At 45.4% G+C, this 26,322-nt stretch overlaps 1 protein-coding gene and 2 non-coding genes across 3 annotated transcripts in view; 2 read left to right on the top strand and 1 right to left on the bottom strand.

The window, feature by feature from the left end:
• The first annotated feature begins 278 nt into the window (after nucleotides 1–278).
• On the top strand, nucleotides 279–360 carry TRNAL-UAG (transfer RNA leucine (anticodon UAG)). The gene has a single exon. It is a non-coding gene; the product is annotated as a tRNA-Leu (tRNA).
• A 7,010-nt stretch (nucleotides 361–7,370) lies between these two features.
• Nucleotides 7,371–7,452, top strand: TRNAL-AAG (transfer RNA leucine (anticodon AAG)). The gene has a single exon. It is a non-coding gene; the product is annotated as a tRNA-Leu (tRNA).
• A 6,495-nt stretch (nucleotides 7,453–13,947) lies between these two features.
• Nucleotides 13,948–26,322, bottom strand: part of LOC142578325 (glutamate receptor ionotropic, delta-1-like) — a 34,316-nt gene continuing 21,941 nt past the window's right edge. The window contains exons 5-8 of the mRNA XM_075687723.1: nucleotides 24,910–25,054; nucleotides 23,364–23,581; nucleotides 18,233–18,516; nucleotides 13,948–14,254 (exon numbers count right to left, since the gene is read on the bottom strand). Of these exons, the coding sequence (XP_075543838.1) occupies nucleotides 13,948–14,254; nucleotides 18,233–18,516; nucleotides 23,364–23,581; nucleotides 24,910–25,054 (954 nt within the window). The remainder of the gene's footprint in view (nucleotides 14,255–18,232; nucleotides 18,517–23,363; nucleotides 23,582–24,909; nucleotides 25,055–26,322) is intronic.

The following is a 26,322-nucleotide window of genomic DNA, read 5'->3' as shown; positions in this document are numbered from 1 at the left end:
AACAAATAAATAAATAAGCTATAATTAAATTAATCTTCCAGATCACTTGCAGGATCGCGTAATCAATTAATGCCTCCCGAATACGACGCCCCCAACAGCAACTCCTTACAAATTTCGCGGCCTACGGTACGGCGTTTTTATTCGCGAGGCCGCGACCTCGAAAAGAAAAAAGAACATATGTTGCTTCGCAATGGGTTTCCTCCACGTGTGCAAACTGCGTTCAACGCACAGCTGCATTGCAGCGAACTGCTAGGCGCCGAGCAACACAGCTGCATGTCGGTAGCGTGGCCGAGTGGTCTAAGGCGCTGGTTTTAGGCACCAGTCTCTTCGGGGGCGTGGGTTCGAATCCCACCGCTGCCATAAAATTTTTGCTTCCAGTTTTTTTTTTTCTTGGGGAGGAAAGAGCGTCACTTCAAGGGCATTCCGCAAGGTCGGGTAACAGTTGTGCTTTTTTTTCCTCATTTCTCTCTCCATAGTGCAATCAACCTTTCGCATGTGGGCGGGTGAAAACAGACCTGTTGATCCGTTCGTGACTGTATTATTTGGTTTCGCCACCAATGCCCGCTAGACTCTTGCTGCATAATGTGATATCGGCTGTGAAAAACGTGTTGGGCTTGACACGGGAATGCACGCTTGTCTTACGTACGATGCCAGGTGGGTCTGGATATTGGCATCAATTCTCTGAAGATACTTTACAAATTAAATAAGTAAATATTTTTATATCAAATCAGAATTCGTGTTCTCTTTTTTTTTTGTGAGTGCACATGACAGAGAATAATAACTGAAAATCGTATATTATTCAATTTCTTATTCTATATTTGCGATGGAGGGGAGTGAATTTCGTCAGGTGATCGCATATGTGCAAGCACCGATAATTTAAAACGTCCTGCAAAAAAGAAGAGAAAAAGAAATTTTCAGTTTCGCGTGCCAGAACCAACTGCCGAAATATTTGTTACGCTCTATCTTGCTGTTCCCTAAGTTGAAAGCAATAGTAGTATTTGGGGGGGTGTTTTTGAACGTAGTTCGACCATGCAGTTTTTTACACCGTGATATCTATATCACAAAGTAAAGTTCCGTTTCTTTTTTTTTTTGCTTTTTGTGCCTGTAACGGGAACCACAATAAAAGCGAAGACTGGTTTTGCTTCATGAGAATCAGGTCTTCGCATTATCGGCAATCGCAACAGGATGTGCGACTGCGTCGTCCTTTATCTTTCGATGCCCTGGCGTTCGCGTTTCCTTTGAAGCGGTGAACATGTCCTTCAGCAGTTACAGCGTCTCGTGCGAAGGACGTCCTCATTTTTCGCGAGGGAGGCGAGAGCGCAAGATAGTGACGCCTTGCTTCCATATAGGTGGAATCGTCAATTAAAGCGGTGTAAAACTAATGTTGAATTCCAATGGCAGAGTCGGAGCAGCCGACGGACCCTGCGAGCGAGCACTCGACTCTGGCGTAGAGCAACGCCTCCAAATCCGCGAGTGGAACACAACCTGCGCCGCCAGAGCAAGGCGGAAGCGGAACTTCTATCGCCGAGTTACCCAGGATGCCTTGCGTGTTGTCATTTCCTTCCGCTGTTTGCTCCCAGCGCCGTCGCACCGGTCACTTGTCTCTTCAGCGCCGTTCACCTGTTCTATTTTTAAAAGTGCGGAATGGATATCTCGCCAAGCGTGTAGCAGCTTTTGCTTCCTCGCGAGTCGTGACCGGTGGCGCCTCCCAGCAGACAAACGTGGTAAAGGAAATACGTCACGCACAGTTCCGGTCCACTCCGCCGATTTTGGCGGAGCATCTTTTTCTGCTCCACGGAGTGACTCTCGCTCTGAATCCACCCCGACTCTCTCATTGGAACACCTTACTCCCGCCCTCCCTCCGTCATTGGAACAAACTTGCTCCGAAACGAGCAGAAAAACTTGCTCCGACTCCGCCATTGGAATTCAACATAAAACTGCTAAAAGCATTCGATGGTAACGTTTCTTTTTTAAAGCAATTACAGCGAAGCTGTTAGCCTCTCGGTGCTCGGCATTTTTCGTGTCCGTCGGTGAGCAGAAATTATCATCATCAGTAATGACTCGTACCCCCTCAACAAGCAAAAATGGAATGGCTCCTTCCCCTCGTAATGCAGAAGCTACAAACACTCAGCAAAGGGAAGCGAACGGCGCATGCATTCATTGAAATCACCCATACCACACACAGAACAGCATACGTTTTAATAAACCACAAGCTCAAAACAAGGATCCGTACCATTAATAAAGCATTGCATACCCCCCTCAGCAGTGGTGGTGTTGCAACAGCTTCGCTAGATATCCACATTCGCAGGGCCGGATGGCGAGTCACCTTTTTTGTAACGGTCAGTTAACGTTCTCCTTATTGGCTACTAAGTGACGTATTCGTTAATAAGCAACAATCCTTCCGCTATTTTAATGTGTGACCTTTTTCTTCAAACTTCTTTTTTTATTCAGCCGTGAGAACTGCTTTGTGGGGCAACAAACATTGTGTAACTCTCTGGTAGTGCTATATACTGTATCTGGACACATTTTGCCACATTGACATATTCTGCAACAGCGCCGTTTAAAGTCAGTAAGAGAGGCCCGCATAGCAGCCAGTGGCGTAGCCAGGGGGCGTAGGCTGCTGGCTTCAGACCTCCCCCCCCCTCCCCCCCTCCCCCCTCCCCCCTCCCCCCCCCCCAATTTTTCTGGCCGGCGTCCTGCTTCTCTTTATGCCTGGCATGTCGCCTATGAACAAAGGCGCATATCCTTCAAACGCAGGCACCAGAGAATTACAGGATGGTACACGCCTTCATGCAGACCAAAGGCCTGCTCAAGGTATTAGTTGTATCATTATGCACCAAGCGTGGGAGACTTAACCGAGAATAATGGCACCTTAGCGCTCACCCTCCCACATCCCCGGCAAAACATCCTTGCTATGCGCCTGAAACCAACAATGTTGACCAATTAGTGTTGCACAATATGGCGAAATTGAAATATGGCTAATTTTCAGTGTCCATGGATGTAACCCTGGGCCGTATAATGTAAAACTATTCCTTTCTGATGTTATTGCGATCTCCTGACGCCAAAATTACGTAACCGCCGACGCAAGCACATTGCACAAGCACAAGCACATTGGTGACCCGCAGCGTTGTTTGAACAGCCCAGCAAAACTCTCTCCTCGTTTATAGGAGGCTACTTTGGTTTGGCTTGAAAGCGAACAGCATTGCCTACCTTGACATGTTTTTCTTTTTAATTTATATGGCTGAAAAGCAGTGAAGAGCACGCCCAAGTAGGGAGGGTGTAGGGGGGCCTTAGCTGGCACAGTGAAAGTATTAACCGGCAAAGGAGGGTATTGCCCGCATCTTCGATTGGCCCGCTTCCCCTTGCTTAGCTTGCGGTGGCTGGTCCACAATCGCGACGGCGTGCAACGGAAGGTTAAGATACATCTAAGACCGATCCCCAGCGATGAAGATTTGGCAGAGCGAAGTCGTATACGTACCTAACGGGCTTGACGTTATACTGCTACCCAAAAAGTTTTATTGTCCGCTGAGAAAGCCATTATTCCTTGCAGCTTCAAAGGTCAGTGCCAGAGCGATCGGCGGGCAACAATCTTTTATAACTTTAGTAACGGGGTAGTCACCGGCTGTCCTGAAAAAAGAAGTCAGTTTTATTCTGCATATAATGCATCTTTAGTGTGTACATGTCACTTTGACGTGATGAGTTTCGGGCTTTTGCAACACGGGCGCAGCCTGAAAACTTTTGGACCAATGGTGAAGGGCTAATGGAGAGAAAGGTGTAGAATCGGAAATTATTTTTTATTTTGGCATATTCATACATAACCAGTGCGCACACGTCATATCAAATGAGGAGTTCTCGTAGTTTCATTGACGTAGTGGGACAGACCGGCGAAGTGACGGTGACCCGAAATGTTTTTGACCAATCGTGACGGGCTAGTGGCAGAAATAGAACAGAAACAGATTGCCTTAAGAAAAGAGCGCCCCTTGCAACGGTTCGGAAAGCGAAACAGTCCCTTATTCTCGCGTGTGCTTGGTCGAAATCGCGTTTTCGTCAGCGAATACACGATTTTGATTAATCCCGCGAGTGTAAGTGAATGGTGTGCTTCCTGAAACCTTACAAGATTCCACCCCACAACAACATCTCATGGTTAAATGTAGCACGCATGGACTGACAGTCAGCTGACACGAGCCAAATATAAAGTCCGACACAATACGGACATATGCCCAACTCGCTGCAGAGGAGTTGGGCGTATACTACACTTTAGGATACCAAGGCGAACTGTCGGCGAACGCTGCCCACTACGATGCGAGAGCGGCGGGTCACAATCTTATCAGGCTTAGGAATGTCGGCGCGCGGCCGAAATGAGTTGGTAAACCAGTGGCAGTTATCGCAGGTGTCATGATAGTTCGGATCCCACTTTCGTTTGGGTGTGGCGGCGATGCGCATTTAACACGGATAAATCTGAAGCCATTTGATGGTGGCACGGAATTGGACGAAGCAATGGGATTAGTAAACTTGCAGATGTGTGGGATTGGTTCGGCTGACATAAAACAGGGTTAATTGGAAATATTCGGGTGCGGGGGCTTGCTCTTGGAGGCAGCGGTTTCATATCGGTAATGGCTTCTACTTACGATGTCGCGGCGAAGAAATATAATTATATTTCTACGCACTGCGAATAATGAGTAGCTCCAATACGCAATCTAGAGAAATTGCTCAGAGCCCAAGCTTTCATACCCGTCTCTCCTTTGGCCATGCTCTTCCGTACCGTCACTGGTGCAAAGAAAGCGTCTTGCGATGAAATAAACAAAGACTCTTTGCAATGGTCGCTCATTGCTGGAATCGACGTGTGCGCATATGAATGAATGAATGAATGAATGAATGAATGAATGAATGAATGAATGAATGAATGTTTCTGTTGCCCATATAGAAATGAAAAGAAGAGGTTTTGGTCCGGAATCTTGCTAAGGATTGCTTGCAATGCGTGTTTCCTTGTGTGGAATGTGGTAAGACACCGGAATGAGGAAGCGAGGAACAAAATAATGCGTTTTGAATTTTCATTCTCCCTTCGTGGAAGAATTCGTAGCATAGGGATCTACAGAAGATATTATTTGCGATTCATGGGTGCCGACATCTTGCGCTGTTACACAAGCGATGTCTCAGTTTTGTGCACAGCGACATCCAAATGTAATGGTCATGAAACACCGAACGCATCTAGGCAAACTATATTCATGCGCACGAATTGGCTGTGGCAGCGTTCGTTTCGCTGTTACATACAGAAACCGGCAACGTTCACCGCCCAAGATGGTGGCACTAAAACGCTTCAGTAATTTTTTTTTACTGAGCTTCAGGCGGACACATTCAAATGTCATATGCTTGCACGCAGGAATAACGACGCGATAACTATTCGGAATGTTTTTTAGCGGCGTTCCCACTGCACACATGTGGGATGCAATGCACAAACATCCTCACGCTATGCGAGTCGCGATCACTATGTGCAGGTGTCTCCACAGCTGCAAGCTGTGATTCTTTGCATACGATACCTGGTTTCGCGTCCTTCGGTGCAGCGTGGCTGATCAAAACGACTCGTATATATATATATATATATATATAGTGCCAATGAGCGCCACATTCCCAAGTATTGAAATAATAAGCTACGACATAAATCCCGTGCATATTACGCCCGCTCATCGGCTGAATCTCTTAATTTAAAGATCTTCAAATTCCGATATTTGGACTGCGCCACTGATCCGGCAACGTGGCACCTGACGCTAAGGCTAGTATACATGAGAAAATGTTCACCAACGTAGTTGTGCGAGTCAGCGAAGCTTTGTTCTGCGCAATAGAGCAAGAAATTAGATTCAAAATATGTATATATTATGTAGGCTGATAGGTACCTGTAAGGCACGCACAGTTCCTAATGGAATGTAGAGCAGAATATTCAGCTGCGTTTTGATAATTTTTTAGACGTCTGTTATTAGGACTACCTGTTCTTGGCTCATGGGGTATGTAATGGGCCCATTATTGATCAGTCATGCAGAATGGTATATGCAATCTTTAAATGTATTTACTTATCGGTCGTACTTCTCTGTTCATACAGCCCTCACCACCTGTCATCCCTCACCTGTCATCCTTCAGAGAGATTCCAACATGGCCGCTGGCCCAACTAAATTTGTCTGTTTTTTTAACGGCCCGTCTACATGTATAGTAAAGTGCGAAAGGTTATCCGCGCATCAGGAGTAAAATTTTACTGTCTCAGTTATAACCGTAATCTATGTATATTCTAATCTCACCGTAGCCTCCGTTATAACCGCTCGCACTTACAGGTTTCGAATAGCGGGGAAAAAATTGAAACAGGCAGAGCAATAAATGACAATGATATTATGGTGTGCTAGTGCCTCTGTCAGCCTCGCGTTCACCTTTTTCTTGTGATATCTTCTTGCATAACTTGAAACTATATTTGATTTATGCGCGTTAGATAGTGTGGAGTACTTTTCAATGTTTACCTATAACTCTTCGACTGCGGATGAAAAATGTTTGACTACGTGCACGTGTAGCACTTTCGCCATGTCATTATGTTCGATTGGGGGTAGGGTAAAGATCAGTCTTTAAAAAAGTTAAACAAAGAACGTTCGATAGCTTCAACAGCAAAATGTCAGCAACGTTATCACTCTGAATCCGTTCAACAACCACATTATGCAAATAATACCCATACCCAGCGTATGTAATATGAACGCTCGGTCGCCGGGATTACTCGAGGATGAAAGCAGAGCTGCCATTTGTCACCCGCTTTCTCGCTTCAGCAAGCGCAAGAAATTAAGATAACGAATGAAACAAAGAAAATAATTCAGCATGCGTTCATTCGCTCGCGTATTGAAAAAGTTGGAACAAATGAATGCGGTTGGAAGGGAAAGAATGCTCATTGAATTGCAGTCTGTGATAAGCTCGTAACTGGCCGTGGACGACGCGAGGCTTTGGCTGTGCATACTGATGCGTATTATACGAGTCAAAAATAAACGATGTCTCTTCTTAAAACGAGAATGTCATTTTATTTTCTGCACACAACGCTTTAATTTCATTTCTAAACATGCGATTATCTACAGTGCAACCATAAACTTGCTGTATGTAGCTGTTTTTCACCTGTGCAAATTATGTAACTTTAATTCTAAATGCGTGATTGTGCATGGTGCAGCAACCCGCTAATGTTCTGTTTGGTGCTTTACGATTTCTCCTTTTTTTGTCCAGCCGAAAGGCGCGCGTAACGCTGCGTGCCGTAGGGCGTGGTTCGATAGCAAAAAAAAAAAAAAAAATACAGCAAGAGTCGGGCGCCGAGAGATAGCGGTTGATTAGAAATCTGGCACGCGGCGTTAACTGTCGGTAGCGTGGCCGAGCGGTCTAAGGCGCTGGTTTAAGGCACCAGTCTCTTCGGGGGCGTGGGTTCGAATCCCACCGCTGCCAAATTTTTTTCAATTTGTTTTTTTTCTGTCCACTGACTACATTTGTAAGTGGGACGTAGTATGTAAGAGTGCTATAACCGTACTTTCTTGTTTTTGTTTTTCACACTGATTTTTTAACGCCGATTTACCTTTCGTAACTCAAATTCTCGGATCGGTTCCACGGTTATTCAGTCCTTTGATGCATTCTTTAAGCAGGCGCACGTCGGAACTGTGCAGAACGTTTCTTTGTGGACACCGCTCGAATGTACTTTCGAGAAAGCGTTATGCAACGGTTTGGACTGCAATCATAAAAACTCTTGGCGTGTACAGACGATGTAGGTCTTTTCTGTGTCAACAAAGGAAACGTCATTGAAGCAGTTATTGTTGCCGAGCAATTCAGTCTAATGTCTGGAAGTCCTGTTAATCGGCGAAAGTGGCGAGGATTTTGGCAAGGACAATGGCGGTCGATTCCATATATTTTTTCCCAACATAAAATGGGAAACTACTCTGGCAAAACGGCTAGGTGTCCCACTAGAATTCATTGAAGACAATGATCGGTACAGGTAAAAGAGATGCGCAGAAGGATTGGCAGATTGAAGGTACGTCTTTCTGTATTCGCCAAAGCGGTACAGTGTTATTTTTTTTAGTATTAAAGTGTAGTATGGTGATGCAAGTGTTATACTTTTCTCGGCTAAATATTTTTAAATATGTCACCGCTCATTAGATGATTTTGCCTCGAGTTAGGAGTGGTGTAGCCATTCGAACTTTTTCAGGTGCGTAGGGCTGATTGGGTCATCTCCTTGGGCGTCAACTGGTAAACAAGTTTATATACTTTCATGACGTTAGAGACATTTTTTTTTGTCCACTGCGTGTCAGTCGAAAATGGGCAAAGTGTTGCCCGACTTTGTTGATGCTACAAACAGTATTCCAGGCACCATTTTTGAATAGAATCTTTGAACAATGCTCAAATGGAAAGCCTGAATAGCGGTGTGCTCCACAGTGAATTTCTTGTGCCTCTAATAGATCCTTTTGATACAGAAGTCAAGGCCAGAATGTACTTGAAAGGGTAAAGAGTGTGAAAGTTTCACCAGAGGTCAAATAATCTTTTTCTTCAAAGTTCAAACAGAAGCACTTTCAATGAATACATTTCTAAAGGAAATTGGTTTTTTAGTACCTTGTGGAACACATTGCTAAATCTGCAAACAATCGTAAACAATAGATAGCGCTTTTTTACATTGTTGGGACGGTATGCATGTTGGGGATTTCTTCCAACGGAAGGTTAGAAATGAATTCCCTTTGGATGCCCATGACATTAGATATCTAGCAATAGAATATGGGGATAGGGTTCCTTTTAATTTAGCAATCCTGGTCGGCTTTCGCAGCTTATGGCGCTCACGAATGGCTGGTATAACTGCGATCCAGACACTAGACCGACGTGGAGGTACTGCCGAGAAAGCACAAATGCCTACTTGGAGATGCAAAGAGGGGAAGAATGCGCTCCGAAACGCGGTTGTCAAGGTTAGGATCCTTCTTAAAGAATTTTAATATGAATACGACAGTCCGTACGCGTTATCTGCAGGTTCTTGCGTGCTTCTTCTCTGAACTCATGTTTTGATTATGTTTGCGTTTCTGCGTAGATGTGTATGTGAAAAACAGGCAATAAAGAGAAAAATGAAGGAAGATAGCGTGGCCGAGTGGTCTAAGGCATTATACAGAATACTTAGCGCAGTAAGAACAAGCGACAGGACAAGCACTGGGATCTTGAGAAGCGGAAAAGGCTGAAGGTACTATAAATACCGAAAATCTATAGATACGAATTACCAACATGCCCAAACGTTATGGTTTCCTTCTGGCCTAGAAGGCGCTGATAAGAGGCACCATTGTCTTCGGGGGTGTAGCTTCGAATCCCCTCACTGCCATTGTTCAATTTAATTTTTTTTTTCTACTTTGATTCCGTTTGTGACACTGTTTCTTACCTTGAGTGACGCGTAGTTGTTCGAACTGGCATAATCGTCTTTTCTTTTTTAGAATGAACTCTTAGCAGTGATTTACCTGGAGTAACTCAAACTTTTGGTTCGCTTTCACATGCTATGCGATCCTTTGATGCATTCGCTAAGCAGCCATATGCCTGAACTTTGAAGGGCGCTGCTTGTGGAAGCCGATCGGATTAATTTCAATAGAACATGAACTACTATAACTGCTGGTGAAAAACGTAACAGTATTGCATGCATAAATTGTTCTCTAGAGTAAACTCCTTGACAACACAGTGGGAACTGTAGGATACCTATGGCGGTACTATCGGGCTGATGTTATCTGCCTGCTTTCATGTATCTGTCCTGTGAAACTACATTCCTCCTATATTATGCTTTCACGGCACGGCCTATCTTGAATCGGCTTTTCTTGTTTTTTGCTTCATACTGTTTCTGTTACATCATATAGTTAAAGAACCCGAGGTGGCAAAATCTAATTCAGAGCTCTCCACTACGCTGCCACTCGTAACCCACTGTACAGATAGGGAGGCTCAACCTCACATTTGATAAATTTTTTTCTTCATTTTCGTCGAGGCAAAAACCTTGTTCCAGGGATGCTGCATGAATGCTTTGCTGCTTTGTCAGTAAATAAATTACTCGATCAATTCGTAAATTAAATTGGAAGATACTGGAACGGTGGAGGGCGTCGGTGGGAGCACAACTGCGATACTTTTGTGTGCGCACTACGAATGAAGACGGTTGAATATCTTTGTTTGGGAGACACATATATGCTTTATCATTGCTGACGCGAGACAAAAGAGGATCGGTTCGCGTTGTAGTAGAAGAGCGAGGTGCTACGTGGTGCAACTTATGAGAAAAAAAAAGTGCAGTGTGGCGGAAATCAAAGTCAGTTGGCGAACGTTCATGTTGGTAAGGCAAACAGAACATACAAAAGGATGGTAATGAAGTATATGATGGGACGACAACAACGACAATGATGATGGTCCTTGACACTGGCCCACACCCACGGTGGGGCATTAATCTTCCAAGAAATGGGCGGTTGAACAATAGAGGAAAAGGGGAAAATAGCAGCAATAGTAACAGTAAGAATAGTAAGGTTACAAATATAGTACTGACATTAATTTCCACAATCACATTTACTTAAGATAGGAATAAGAAGAACATGCTGTTTAGCAATCAGGCTGCTTACGAATAGTGGTGGTAATTCAAGTCTTGAACCGGGAGAGGTAACAGACACAGAAGAGAGAAACTAGGTTCGTTTGATTCTCTCTCCTTGTTAGTGTTACAATAACGTTTATTAAATTGAATAACGTAATGAAGAGACAAGTAGAAAAAGATCGGCTTTGCGGCATGAGGAGACGTTGGGAAGTTAGAAACGCAGTTTACTTTAGTGGCAAGATAAACACATGGACAGGCAGAAAATATGGGCCAGCTGCACAATACTCACCGAATTATAGGCTTATAGTATTATCATGCGCTTTTGAATATCACCATTACATGGGAAAGTGACCTATCTTCTACTAACCACATATGTTGTTTGCTGTAATTACTACCGCTGTTTTTGTTGTTGTTGTTGCCTGATCGACTGCATAGGTGGATGTTTTCACATGCTGTTATTTTTAGCTTCCTTGTGAGTTTCTGTGAGCAAGTTTTTTTTTTACTTTGCTCACCATAACTACAGAACATTACTAGCAAATGTAATTGAGCTCGTTTCTGTTTGCGTCGTATACACGATGGCTACAATAAGAATCTCTCGCAGAGTGCTCTTTATTGAATGTCGTCCATTTGTATTCATATTGTTCTTAGGACGAGGGCGCTCTGATTAAACCCCCTATCGGAAAAACCCCGACTTCAGTATTTTTTTTCTGGTGATGTACTTCCTGCAGAGCGATGATATTTTGTTTTCTACCACTTACGGCTTGGGAGTTTTCCAGCACTAACATTGGGCAGACGGGTTGTTGTCTCGACGAACGGCTGCCACAGCCTAGCAAATTAAAAAAAAGAAAAAAAGAACAGCCTGCCCATTGTAGTTCGTACGGCTCCTGTCGTTCTTTTGAGCGCAAATCTGTGACATCTGCATGAGAGTCAGGGGGCACTTGATATTGTGGAAGCGTTCCAAATCAGAAAAGTGCCTGATAATTGCATGTCACTTTTCTCTATTTTTTTTACTGCAAAATAAGTTTGATAGGAGGTGTCATTGGTCGAGTGCGTGGGCGCGCAAGTTGGTCTTTCTGTATTCATTAGTTTTTTTCTTATTTTTTAGTTTTCAGTATGAAAATGTCAGTTATCAGTAAGCGCCTGTCCCGTAAGCTTCTCCCTGTGTCTTTCGTCAAGATTGCGCTGTTTCAAAAATGAACGTTACCCAACTCAACCAATTGTCCACTTTGCTAAATTCTGCCACTAAATTGGGACTTCTTTCACGTATTGATTTCGCATACCGTGACATTCAAAACCACAAGGCCATTTTGGCCTTGTGGTTTTGACATGCTACTAGCCCAGTGACATGCTACCAGTGACATGCTACTAGCCCATACATTGTGTAGAACATGTGCTTTAGCAACCGAAATCTAAACTGCTATATCACATCTGCGTGAGATATGCAGGTTTGCCGGTGCGGGTCTGCTTAAGAGAAAGGAAATACGCATTCCACTAATAAGCTTCAGCCATAAAGGGCGAATATAAAATTAAAGCTCAGGCTATATATCCAAAAAAAAAAGTTTCGGTGTGCGCATATCGTTGCCGTCTTCTACGCAGCGGTCTACAACATCTCATAGTCTCGCATATTCTCAATATCTCGACATCGCAGGGAACGCCTTGCTGAATTACCGCTGGAAATACTAACATGACTATGCATTTATTTTGCATGGCTGGTGAGCGCTACTTTCTGTTTCTCACTTCTGCATTGCGTGAAGTGCATTTTATCTTTGTAGTTTGCATAATACTCATATTATTATTCTGTATCAGTCTCTTCTTGAATTAATTACTATTTGCATATTTATTCGATAACTTTTTATGCGAAGCATATTAACGTAGGTTTCGGGCCTTCGCGCGACGCCCGGCGGTGGCCACCATTGACCCTGAAGTGGGGTCACGTGACATGACGTCACGTGATGACGTCACACAGGCTGCAGATGGTGCCTCATATCGCGCCGTCGGTCGCCTCCCGACGGTGGCCACCATTGACCTTCAAGTGACCTTCAAGTAGGTCACGTGACATGACGTCACGTGATGACGTCACACCGGCTGCAGATGGGGCCTCATATCGCGCCGTCGGTCGCCTCCCGGCGGTGGCCACCATTGACCCTGAAGTGAGATCACATGATGTGACGTCACGTGATGACGTCACACCGGCTGCAGATGGGGCCTCATATCGCGCCGTCGGACGTCGCCCGGCGGAGGCCTCCACGCTTCGGTTCGCGCCGTCGCGCGCGACGCGGCGGCGGCGCCATCATCGCTGCATCACGTGATATGTGACGTCACGCCAGGGATGAAGCGGCGCGCGCCCGCCGTCGCGTCAGTCTCTGTGCCCGCAACCGCGCCAGCGTCTTTGCGCCGGGCGTGTATGCGGTCAAGATGCCTCCAAACGCTAAGGATACGCTAAGGTTAAGCCCAGTGGATGCGAAGCATCCACTGGGCTTAACCTTGATAAGCCTCCAATTTTTTTAAACTGGATTGTTCATCAGTCTTTATTGTAACTTCTGTTGGGGGTCCCATTGTAACATACGATTATGGGACCCATTCTGAATATTTCCTTGATATACAGACGTTGTTTGTACGACGTTACACTTAAGAACCTTCGCAGGTGCGCGCTAATACAAGCAGCACTTATAACATCATGGACAGTAAAACCGTATCAGGGAGCTCTCACACCCTTAGGAAGTTTTGGGCTTCCAAATAACCGGAATCTACTTCAGTCTTTGCAAACGCTTCACTGTATACGATGCAAGCACCTCAGTATAGTCGTAGTATGTTTAATATGCTTTATTATAATCGAACTGAAAACACTTCTACACTATCTGCTCTCTCCAACGCAAGCTTCTGTAGGCTGCGCCGGTACCGCACTATGATATTCTCCATCTATTTGGTGTAACTGTTTCGCTTTAATACCAGAGGCGTAGAGAGATGTTTCGCTGTAGGCAGCGTACTCCTTCTTCATACTCGAGGTATTGGGCACTCTTTAAGAAAACGCCCTACTTCTCTTTTAGACTTTGCAGAACGCCCTATTATATCCTGTGCAAGTATTTCGCTATATCCGAGTCTATCTAAAAGCTTCGCTATGCGAGCTTAGTACTTCTATACACTCTCCGCTGTATCTGACGCGTGTTCGTATATGCTGCGACTGCTACACTGCGCCGTTTTTGTTCGGTAAAAATGCGCCTAAGCCTTTCTCGATGCCAAGCACACTGCTGATGCGTATAGCCGCAGCCGCAGCTGCAGTCACACGATAAAAGTGTCGTGAAACTCCCCTGTAAAGCTTCGGTGCAAAAAATGGTCCTCGATTCTTGAGTTTGCGCAACTCGCAAGCCTCATCGCGCCGCAACCTTCGCGATGCAGCGGGCCTTCCGCCTGGCGCCCACTCGAGCGATTCTGCGGTGAGGCAGCGTCGCTGTTCTGTAGACGCACGGCTCGAGCAGGAAGACGACGAGCGAGAGCGCCGCCATGATGGCCCACAGGGTGAAGATGGCCGCCACGTCGTCGTAGCGGAGCACCTTGAAGGACAGCTCGCCGCCGTGGGAGGTGCTGGCCTTTTGCATGCCTTGGCAGCGGTGCCAGTCTTCCACGCCGTCGTCGTACCACTTGGCGTGAAGCCCGGACTCGATCATGGCTCTTATTCTGCCGGAAGAGAAGGCCGGGATGGGCCCGCAGGGGGGAAGAAAAAAGACAAGACGAGAAACAGGTAAGGTAAGACGAGAATGCTCTTTAAACAACAGGATGTTCCGCGCTGAGATTTACATTCTGTTCTATGGGCTACGTGCAGCCTGCAGATAGCGAGCCGCCTTCAAATAAACATTTAGAAAACGCTGTCATGAGAAGAGCCAGCTCCAATGTTATGAACTCTGAAGGAATAAAATAAAAATTAATTTTTGGGCATTTGAAGAAAACAGGTGTTCTTAAGCTACAGAATGAAAACTACAAGTTGGAAGCATTCTAAGAGGCATAGCCTTTAAGTCAGGGATCTGTACTTTTTCAGGTTTTTAACCTTCTTGTCGCGTAACCATCCGTACCCCCCCCCCCCTCCGAAGAAAAATGACTTGACAGATTTAAAGATAGCAAGCGCACGCGGCTTGTAGTACTTGCGCATTAGCATCAGTGACAGTGCTCACGCGCAAAAGTAAAAATAGGCTTGGCCTTTTTTGTTTTTTTTATGCAGCGCTACTTCTACGACTACGCAATCTCACGGCACATGGCAAATAAATTCTCAGGAATCTCGCAGGGTGGAGAAAGGTTCATGAAACAGAAAAATTGACATCCACTCTTCTTGTGGCATGTACCTACAAAGCAAACCCATAAAGTTTTCTTAAAAACGAGAAAAAGAAAGAAAAAAATAAGCTTCAATTCGTCCTGGAATTCAAGCCTGGGACAAACGCTCCTTGCCGGGTGGTCGCTCGACCATCTCATCTAGCTACGAGGCTAGCAGATCGCACGCAAAGGCGAATTAATTGATAACGTGAAACATGGGATATTGAACATGGCAAATCAGTTTTATAAGTGATCTTATAAAAGGAAATTCAGATGAGAAATTCAAGTTAATGTCCAAGGTAATTAAGAAGAATAAAAATAAAATAAAACAGGGGCAGGAAGTTTAGTGCCAGCTGTAAATGGCAGCCATGCTATATGTAGGACTTGCTATTTCAGATGGGCTGCTTACATTGATTTGTTAAGGGCAGGAAAATTAACGAACATAATAAAATTTAAAAATAAGGATAAACAAACAATCCAAGTCCAGTTGACTGGCTTCGAGTGCGTCTTTCATTGGTCTACCCTTCCCACAGCCTAGACCAGTATAATTTTTTTTATCTGAGATCGTGCAAATAAGATTCCCGCAGTGCACCGAGTGCAAGCTACTGGATGATATTGTCGCAGCTCCTCACGACCATCACGACACTTTTGATGCTGAAGAAAGGTTTGCGAATCAGTGACCACTGCGATGGGTCCATGGCACATGGTATGGTCAGACCCTACACACACAGTATCCTCCCATCATTACACCCTACAAAGTTACACATGACGCGTATCGTCTGACCACCTAGAAACACCTCTCTTCATGGTAATCAATTAGCAAGCCCGAGCGGTTGCGTACCTGGCGCCATAGGAAGATCTGTCCAACCAAGACGACGCATCGACAGAACCACTGGAATGCTACAACATTACAGACATAGCAGGAGGGTCTTCCCCACCTTATTCCCCACCATATCCTTAACCGAGACGATGCCGTGGAGTAGCGACCGCTAAGTACTAATTCCTTCCGCTGCCTATTTACTCTTCACCTCTTTCATCTCATAGAGTCCCTACTGTGGAGCAAGACACGCCGTGGTTACTTAGGTGCTATGCTGTTGGGCTGCTATAGGCACGAGGTCTCGGGATCGAATCGCGGCCACGGCGGCCGAATTTCGTTGGGGGCCAAATGCGAAAACACCCGTGTACTCAAATTTCGGCACACGTTAACGAACCCCAGGTGGTCCAAATTATTACGGAGTCCCCTACTACGGCGTACCTCATCCTTAGATCGTGGTTCTGGCACGCAAAATCCCACCATAACGTTTTTATTTTTTTGCTGTGGAGCAAAGCCAGCTGTATACCACTGCACCTGGGAATGCCCACACCTATCAGGCTGCTCCTCCTATTCCTTTTATAGTGCCTCGCCCGATGAGGTGCGCATTTAGGATCCCCCAATTCCTTCACCCTCACCTTCCTCCTGGGAAAGTGCGCCGACAAGATCAAACACGCTGGAGCTGGGACGGCTGATCTAGCGGCCCCGCCGGGTGGTGCGAATTAATGGGGCCTAACGAAAGAGGAAGGCGCCCCACCTTGAATAAGAATAAATATTCTCCCTCTCTCTTTCTCCCTCCTCAAGGTGGGGTGAAAACGACAACCTTGTTTGCATGGCAGGACGCTCGAGCTACCCTGAAGCATGTGCTTCGGTGCCATGTAGCTTGACGAGTGCCTATCAGAGCTTGGCCGTGTAAGTGCTCCCCGTGACAATATTGAACACGCACTGTGTCGCTGTCGCCGCTATACCGCCGCGAGGTTATCGGAAAAGACTTAATTCGATATACGAGGTTAAATGCAGGTAGTGATTTCCTGTAGGGCCATGGGACATAATTGGGAGGCTATACGAGTCACGAAGACCTCGTTGCCATTCGGTGAACCAAAACTTAGCAATAATCCTCCTTATACTTCGTTTCATACTTAGCGCACAATGCTGTGGAAGCTATGCAAGGAGTCCGGTCACCGAAATGTGTCACTCCGCGCGTTCCCTGCGTGATTCGCTGTGCGTTCCGTGTATGCTCGGCCGCGCGCCGACGGCGTTTGCTCGCGCGAGCTTCCAAGTGAAGCTTCCGCGACTATCTGAAAAAGAAAAAAAAAACAAGAAAAACGAAAAGAAAACAATGAAAAACAAACTGATGCAAGGCAACCTACTAGCAGTGGTACCAATAAACAGATTATTTATATTTGAGGATTACATCGTTTTTTTTTTGCACCTATGGCTCAAACTATATAAATGAAGAACAGTCTCCCCTAACTGCTGGCTAGGACACCGAACTATTTGTTTATGCGAACGCAGCCACTGCAGAAAGTATCTGTAGCCTCCACAGCGTTGCACGCGATGCATGAAACTGAGCCTCTACATTGGTTTATAGGACAATAGTGTAATTACGTCGGTTCAGGCTGATATATACTATAAGATGAAGCAGTTAGGCCGATTCAGGAGTAGCTTTCGTCCTGCACACACCAGTCACGATTCAGGTGCAGCCACCTTCTCCCGTTGTGCAATCGTACGTGCTTCTAAAAGATAAAAGGAAAAAGAAAACGTGCATTAAGGAACTCAGTTCAAACGACTTAGCAATTTGCAATGATGACAAAAATTTGGAGCAAGTCGAGAGCATAAGGAGTTAGGCATCCCAGCGGCAGTGCCATTATTACTGGAAATGCAACTCTGACGAAAAAAAAAACGAAAGAGAACTCACTTTTGCGCAAATTCTCGCATCCAATTCAAATGAAATTGGCCAATTCCTGCAGTGGTGGCGCTCGGTGCTGCAGCCTTCTAATGTCCATCTACTTATAAAGAGCTCACATGTTGCTTGAATCGTTTTCAATTTCTAAAAAAGTCTTCTCCAATTTCTTCCACTTCTTTAATTAACGTGTATTCTATCCTGCCCTCGTGTTGTCGCATACCATCCCTTTTTTCATTGTTCCGGCGTAATCACGCCATTATGCCACCAAAAATCCCAGTTCCCTACATTGCTTCGACTTATTCTCATTCGGTCCAGTCGGAACCTAAATTTTGAAGGTGTTTCAACTTGGAGCAAGCGCAATAATATGATTACTTCTCGGTGCGCGAATGAACAGGATCCACATTATTAGGAATCCTTTTACCAGATATAGACGACACTTTATTTACACGAACAGTCCTGGCAGGCTACCTTAACTTCCAACTCAGGTAGCCAGTCGGAACTGTCTCGTTAACGAACTGAAATAAATAAATTTAACTGAAAACTGCATATTGTTATGAAGAAAACAAGGTCGACTGACAAATGCTAACTCTGGGGCAAGCGAAAATGTGGCGATGCGAAGAAGGCGATAACCTACTTTCCGTGAATCCTGCGTTCTAGGGCTCGCGGCAAGCGCTTTGAGTGGGCCACTGTCATGAAGTGCGTGAAGAGCTCCTCGGGCGCCACGTAGAGACTGCCACCGGTGAGCCGGCACTGTTTGGCCAGCATGTGCATGCTGACGTCACGGTCGCTGATGATGACAGCGCGGCCGCTGTACAGATCCTTCATGGCGCCTTCGGAGTACATGTCGGTGATGGGCACAAATCCGCCGTGGCGACGGACGAGGCTCGTCAGTGCTCGCAGATCTGGCCTTGTGGATGTCTGCGTCACGTGAGGTATCGGCACAGAACGCAGTTATCGTTGTAGGCGTCTATAAAGAACCTGTTCCATATCCACTAAGCCCATGTGGGCATATAGAAATTCCATATAAAAAAAAAACCTGCTTGCTCCGATGTGTCATAGGGTGCGTATCCCATAGGATATATGGGATATTCCACATAGGATATATGGGATTATATGGGACATGACCCACATCATACATGGGAGCATACAAGTTTTGCTTTTTTTGTATAGGATCCTGACATGGGGTAGCACAGCAATAAATAGGGCTATAGTTGGTTCATGTTGATTTTTAGAATATTCTCTTGGTGCTTTTAAGTCACCGTGGTCTCAAAAGTAAAACATCATATGTTCATAAGAGATTATTGGAAATATGTGAAATATATGGGACATGCGCCCTAAGATATACGTTGTCGGATATTAACAGTGACGATATGAGAAGTTTGGCTACTTAAGAAAAGAATTTACAAAAGTGGGCTAGTTGGTTTACTAGCGTCTTGAAACTGTAAAAGCGCGCAAATACGAGTACGAACAGAGAAGACAGGATAAGGCACTTACTCACAACTGAAAAATTTTATACAAAGGAAGCAAATATGCTATCAGAAACGGAGTAGGAGGGGTGCACATGCGTGTCAGGGACCACCCGCTAGAGCATTAAAAGGCAACGTTAACATTACAGAAAATCTATGAGGAAACTTAAATTCCTTATCGTGTAGCAATACTGAAGAGTGGCTGATGTAGTTATCTCCTCTTGTATTTATGGGGTGGGCCTCGGTCATTTCACTGGTTAGCTCGTTCTTGCTTTTGTAGATAAACTGAGTATCTTTCAAAAGAGCATAGCAACTCATCCGGAGAGACACATCTAGTCGCCCACTGTAGGGAATGTGTTTGCGCGTGTTTGCGCGAGGCGAGCTCACATGACTTTCTACACCGCGCGCCGCCTTTTGCAGACCATAGGGGGTATGAGTGAGTGAGTGAAGACTTTATTGGAAAACAAGGTATTGACGGATGACCTTGTTGTTAGGCAGCCACGAGCCCCTGGGCCCGGGCGGCTTCTTCAGCTCTCTCGATGACCTTGGCCTGCAGGTCAGGGTCGGAGCTGAGCAACACGGCCTCCCACTGCTCAGTACTACTTATTTCGTGATTTGTGTGATTTTCGGCTGGGCACGACCACATAATATGGAATAGATCCGCTTTTTGCTTACAATGCTTACATGTATTAGGGTATTGGTCCGGGTAGTAGTAGTGATAGGCTACGGGGTTGGGGTAGGTGTTCGTCTGAAGTCGTCTCCAAGCTACTTCTTGTCGCTTGTTAAGCGATTTGTGTGCTGGCGGGTACTCTGCCCTGGCTAACCTGTAGTGCTGAGTTATTTCCTGGTAACTGACCATGCGATCCCTCCCTGACCCTAGCGTGAGCCGTCCGGGTGCTCGGTTGGCGAGTCCTCGAGCGGCGGTGTGGGCGGCATCGTTGCCGGGTAGGGAGGAGTGTGCTGGTGCCCAAATGACCTGGATTGGTCGTGGGTGTTGGTTTGTGTCTATTATGTGTTTTACGGGAGCCGAGACCCGACCTTTCGCAAAATTGCGTACTGCTGCTCTGGAATCGCTAATAATGTAATGACAATGTGTGGAGGCTATTGCCAGAGCGATAGCCGCCTCTTCCGCTGTTTCGGAGCTTCTGGTGCGAATTGAACCACCAGCGCGTATTTGACCTGAGGAGTCCACCACTGCAAGGGACATACAGTTGCGTTCTATGTATTCTGCTGCGTCGACATAGACTACGTCTTCGAAGGAGTGGAATTTCTGATGTAGGGCTTTGGACCGCTCGGCCCTCCTTTCCTTGTGGAATTCGGGGTGCATGTTTTTAGGGAGTGGATTAATTTTGAGATGGCGCCTCTGATCGTGAGCAATGTCTACTTTAATGCTTTGCATCGACTCGTAGTTGATGCCGAGATTCTGGAGGATGTTTCGCCCGGCGGCACTCTGAGCTAGCCTTTCGTATTGAGATATAAGGTGCGCTTCTACTAGTTCATCGAGGGTGTTGTGCACACCTAGGGCTAGCAATTTAGCATTGGCCGTTCTTATAGGTAGCCCAAGAGCCTGTTTATAGGCCCTCCGGATAATCCCCTCTATTTTCTCTCTCTCAGCCACTTTGAGGCAGAGGTACGGGGTGATGTAGGTGATGCGGCTGAGAACGAAGGCTTGTACCAACCTTATGAGGTTGGCTTCTTTCATGCCAGAGTGTCGGTTGGCAATTCTTGAAATGAGTCGCATCGTCTGCTGAACGCATGCTTCCAGTTTATGAATTGTGTTGCCGTTGCGCCCGTGAGCTTGCATGAAGAGGCCTAGTACACGGATGGTGGTCACCACCGGGATCGCGCCTCCTCCGGCTCGCACAGTGATTTCTGGGGATGGCGCAGTGTCGGATTTGCGGTTTGTAGGGGCTCTGAGTAGGAAGAGTTCTGATTTTTGCGGGGAGCAGGCGAGGCCTTTGTCGGTAACGTACTTTTCAACCGTGTCTACAGCTTGTTGCAGCGTGGTTTCTATATCTCCATCGCTGCCTTTAACCACCCACAGGGTAATGTCGTCGGCATACAGACTGTGGTGTAGACCTGGAATCTGATTAAGTTGTTCCGGTAATCTGATCATCGCTAAATTAAAGAGGAACGGGGATAAGACTGATCCCTGCGGTGTGCCACGACTTCCAAGAGGGATCTTGTTCGATTGTAGTTCTCCTATTCTTAGTTCCGCTGTGCGGTGGTTGAGGAAATCTTTGATGTAGTTGTAGGTCCTCTGGCCCACACCTAGGTACTGCAGATTCTCTAGTATAGCCTGATGCGCTACGTTGTCAAAGGCCTTTATACGATCAAGGCCCAGGACAGCCCGGGTACCATTCTTGGGTATGTGGTCCATTTATGGCTTTCGAGGAAGCTTTAGGCGCTTACTAACAACTTCGACTGTTGGAAGCAGAATTCCAATTTAGGGCCTGAATTTTGTGAAAAAAATTTTCAAACATTCGAAAGCTTTATAAAGCTAGAAGCACGAACTTTACAAGTTAATAGCTCTTGATCAAAGACAGATATCGCAGTTCTGTAAACGGCATCCATTAGATCATTCAAAGCGAACAAATTCGATATGTCAATTTATATCTTACGTGAATTTGTTACGTTGTGTACAAGGGTTTTGCAAAAACTGTATCTGCATATTACAATTTTTTTTTAGATTCACGTGTGACATATCAGTTTTGTCCGCTTTAAATATATTATGAGACGCAAGTCACATAATTGTGATATCATTTTTTCATTGCTGAGTTATAGAGTTGTAAACTTGATAGTTTCGTTTTCTGAAAATTTTCAATTTTTGCCAATTTTGAATAAAAAGTTGACGACATAAAAAAAATTCAAAAACAATAGTCACTAGATTTCAAGTTTTTCTTTTGAATGCAACAAACCTCGTCTAATTTGGTGCAGTGATTGCCGAGAAAAACGAATTCTCCTTTCACATGTATTTAGGAGCACCCGAGCTAAAGCTTCCTTTTGACGAACGAAGAAAGAAAGAAAGAAAGAAAGAAAAAAAGAAAGAAAGAAAAAGAAAGAAAGAAAGAAAGAAGCGAATAAATAAATAAATAAATAAATACACTTTTTTCTAGTTGTGAGTGACATTGTCGGGATGTTATGTGTACACGGAGACGCACGCACACTCTAAGCTGTGGTAATTCTATTTATTTCTTTATTGTGTTGATTTGAGATTTTCGCAATAAAGTTAATCAGTGTTGTAGGTTCGCAATTTTTTATACAATGGTTAAAGCTTTGCGACACATAAGAGAGCGTAACTGAACCTCACCCCCATAACCAGCAAAGAAACCATATTGCTCGCTCATGAATAAAGATCCGTCAGCTCGTGTGAAAATAAATGCGCTACACTTAATTTTATAGTAGCGGAAGGATTGAACCACCAGGTCATCTTCAAGCAAGCTTCCTACGAAATCAGCCACCGCAGAAGACTTTACGCCGCCAATCCCCGGCTGGCGAAGCTCTACTATATTTCAGCTTCCTTTGTGTTTCACTTCTCGCCGATCATCCAAGGGGATCGCATAATTTTGTTTAGCCTGAATGCTCACTTCTAGCCACGTAGCCGTGGTGGGTAAGTGCTGTTAGTTCCTAGCAAAGCAAACTAACGAAACAACAAATAAACATACGTGTTCATTTGCCTAAGGTGTACGTAATCGTTCAAGGGAAACAGCCCAGGTCGGATTCGACAATGGTCTTGTAGCACATTTATCAATGACTGCCAGGCACGGAGCGCACCCTGGCGCCATAGGAAGTATAGGGACGAAAAATGACGATGCCAACAAAGGCAGCAAAAAATGAACAGAAGTGCTTCCGTGTATTTTGAATGCGTGATGTTTTGGTGAAAGAAACCCACAGACTAACGGAAGCACTGAGGGAAAAGAAAGGTATTGCCGAGGTTTTTTTTTTCCTCGCCCAGGTTTGAAACCCAAAGGGAGAAATTCAGTTTGAACAAATGGAGGCAATTATATCCACTGCAGTCGCCTTTCTGTGACAAGTTTTCCGCCAAGAAAATGAGAATTATCAGCGATCTTGTCGTTCCCAACTTTTTTTTCTAGCTTAGACTTCAAGCTTACGGACTGTGCTTTGCACGTTCACAACTGAGTAGAGGAGAAATCCACACCAGGTGTTCGCAAAGAACACATTCTTCTTTTCTAAATGAAGGCTTATGTTGATATGTCGACGAATACCGTCTTTTGACAACCAAATGCTTTCACTTAGCTAATAATCGAGACAAGTTACAGATAACAATCGCGTGCTTACCCGTACGTACACCTCGAACACAGTGTCCTTCCACATCAGTGGTCGTATGGCGGTCTGGTACGCGATCTCAATTGCAGATTGAAATCTCGGCGGCTCGGTTTTGATGGCCATGCTGGCTTTGAGCTGCCCGGCAAAGCCGTTGGTAAGCACCAGCACTGTGAGCCACCATATGGAGAAGAGCAATCGGCCAGCGTGGCTCTTCGTCTTTGTAGTGTGACCTGTAGTAACGAGTCCAAGTAATCCGATTGTTCCCCGACGACTCCCTAAAGATAGCGTTCAACATCTCAGTTTTAAAACACGGTGCGACTCCTAACAGGACTGACATCAAAAAGCACTGAGTCGTTTGCTTGGTGGTTTGTTCTCCGTCGTTTGCACAGATAGCGAAGCTACTTGAGAACCATCATGCATTGTTCTTGTTCTTGTTCTCATGGACATTTCTGCCTGTATCTAAATTTGTATAAATTTCCACGCATTTCGCCCTGATGCGAAAATAGTACAGGGACACTAAAACATCTTTTCGTTTTCGTTCATCGTTTCTTCGCTAAGCAGAGTGTCAGCTTCTTGGTAATGCAAGGTATCGTGCCAAAGTAAGCATTATTCAGTTTTCTTTTATGGATTCGGATATGTAGTGCACGTTATTTGTTTCAGTTCTCCCTCTGAAGTGCTTAAAACATTCCTTTTTAATATTTATTGCAATTATTTCATGTATAAAGCTAAAGATGCATTACCTCGAACAAATTTAAAATGTGTTACCTTAAGAAAACCAAAGCGATCCACGCGTGGGTTAGCCATGGACCTGTTGTTCTTCACTCTGTCCCCCGTCTGTGTGTGCTCTTAACCCTTTTAGATGCTTTTCTAACTAGCCCGCCAAGACATCCTGGTGAACTTCCTGAAGCAGTAGATAATTAAATGTACATGTCAATTTCTTCCTAGAGATTACAAGAAATCTCAAGAGGAGGAAGCGCCTGACAGAGGTCGCGTACCCCGCACATTACAGAACGCACACAATTTTAAGTGTATCGGATTATTCTTTTGTTGCTTAATTTTTCTACGCTGAATTCCAATAAAATACGCGCTATTTCACAAGAACAGAGTCCAAAGTATTGCTTTGTGAATGCGCACCATAATTAAGACTTCGCATTTACGTATATTTGGTGCATTTGTGTATTTTTCCAAACAGGGTCACCAGGCACATGATTTCTCCTCTTTTTTTGGTCTTCATGGTGCTGAAAGCAACACTCGAGGACATTGCTGTCTCATGTGCTGCTAATGTCGACCCACTTTCGCATATGCGTAGTTATGTGCTCTAATATCGTTGAGAAAGTTGGCAGAAATTACCACCATCATGACTAACATTTTTAGTTGTTCCTTTAAGTGCGCAAGTGGGAGACAAATTTCTCCAACTCAACTGCAACACAAGCCGCGTCACCCCTGGCAGCATTCGAAGTCACACACGAATACTAAACTGCATGCAAGGTGCCAGTAGAAAAACTTGGAACACCAATTTCACCGACAGCAGGCTGCGTTTTGCTTTTCTCGTACGCACCTTCGTAAGAGAAAGAGCGCAGAATGTCCCAGGTGTTCTCGTAAGTCTCCCACACGAAGCTGCCCTTGGTCCGAAGCCTGCGATGTTCGACGAAGGCGACGGCAGCAGCCACCAGCGGAATGCAAGCTACCAGCATTGCCCACACCTGCGATGCCATTACATGTATAGACCATGTCATAGAGAACGAAAATAAAGAGACGTGCACAACCTATAGAGAACACATTGCAAACAGATGACTAGCAGGGGGAACCGATTTGCATATACAAATTGACGGAAGTCGGAAATACGTGATTTCAAGCCTCGCTCATTCCATTGAATAATGAGACATTGCCGTCTTCTTTTTGAAAGGGTCGCTTCTGCAGAAGTGGGCGAGTCATGCTTCTAATGGAAGCTTCCAAGTATAGGAGTATGAGCATCCAGGACTTGTAAATCGCATCGAACAGTCAAAGCTTGTGCATTTGTGCAGCTATTAGCGACTTCGGCGATATATAATCACCTGTACATGCTGTTCAGGCATCTTGTCGGTAGAAATAGGTACGTTCGACGAAGGCGATTTACGCTGCTCAGACTCAGCAGATGGGCTTGCATTTGGCAGTTCAGGCCAGGCAACGGCATACGCAATTTTTGGGCTTCTTTCTCATTCATAACGTTGCGTCTGGTCTCGCTCAAGGACTGCGGTTTCAGAGTGCCAGGTGATGATGGCTCTGGACTAGGTTGGTACTGTGGAGGGTCTATTGCGCTGTCTGGTGAACTTCAGTAGCAGCGGTGGGAGCGCCGTTTTTCCACAGAATCGGAGGCTTCCTGGTGGTTGGAGCCTGCCCTTCATCATCATCATCATCATCATCAGCCTGGTTACGCCCTCTGCAGGGCAAAGGCCTCTCCCATGCTTCTCCAACAACCCCGGTCATGTACTAATTGTGGCCATGCCGTCCCTGCAAACTTCTTAATCTCATTCGCCCACCTAGCTTTCTGCCGCCCCCTGCTACGCTTCCCTTCCCTTGGGATCCAGTCCGTAACCCTTAATGACCATCGGTTATCTTCCCTCCTCATTACATGTCCTGCCCATGCCCATTTCTTTTTCTTGATTTCAACTAAGATGTCATTAACTCGCGTTTGTTCCCTCACCCAATCTGCTCTTTTCTTATCCCTCAACGTTACACCTATCATTCTTCTTTCCATAGCTCGTTGTGTCGTCCTCAATTTGAGTAGAACCCTTTTAGTAAGCCTCCAGGTTTCTGCCCCGTAGGTGAGTACTGGTAAGACACAGCTATTATATACTTTTCTCTTGAGGGATAATGGCAACCTGCTGTTCATGATTTGGGAATGCCTGCCAAACGCACCCCAGCCCATTCTTATTCTTCTGATTATTTCCGTCTCATGATCCGGATCCGCCGTCACTACCTGCCCTAAGTA

Source organism: Dermacentor variabilis, chromosome 4 (genome assembly GCF_050947875.1).
Source record: "Dermacentor variabilis isolate Ectoservices chromosome 4, ASM5094787v1, whole genome shotgun sequence".
In the NCBI taxonomy this organism is placed as follows: domain Eukaryota; kingdom Metazoa; phylum Arthropoda; class Arachnida; order Ixodida; family Ixodidae; genus Dermacentor; species Dermacentor variabilis.
The sequence above is the reverse complement of the archived record's forward strand: the minus strand, read 5'-3'. Positions and strand labels throughout refer to the sequence as shown.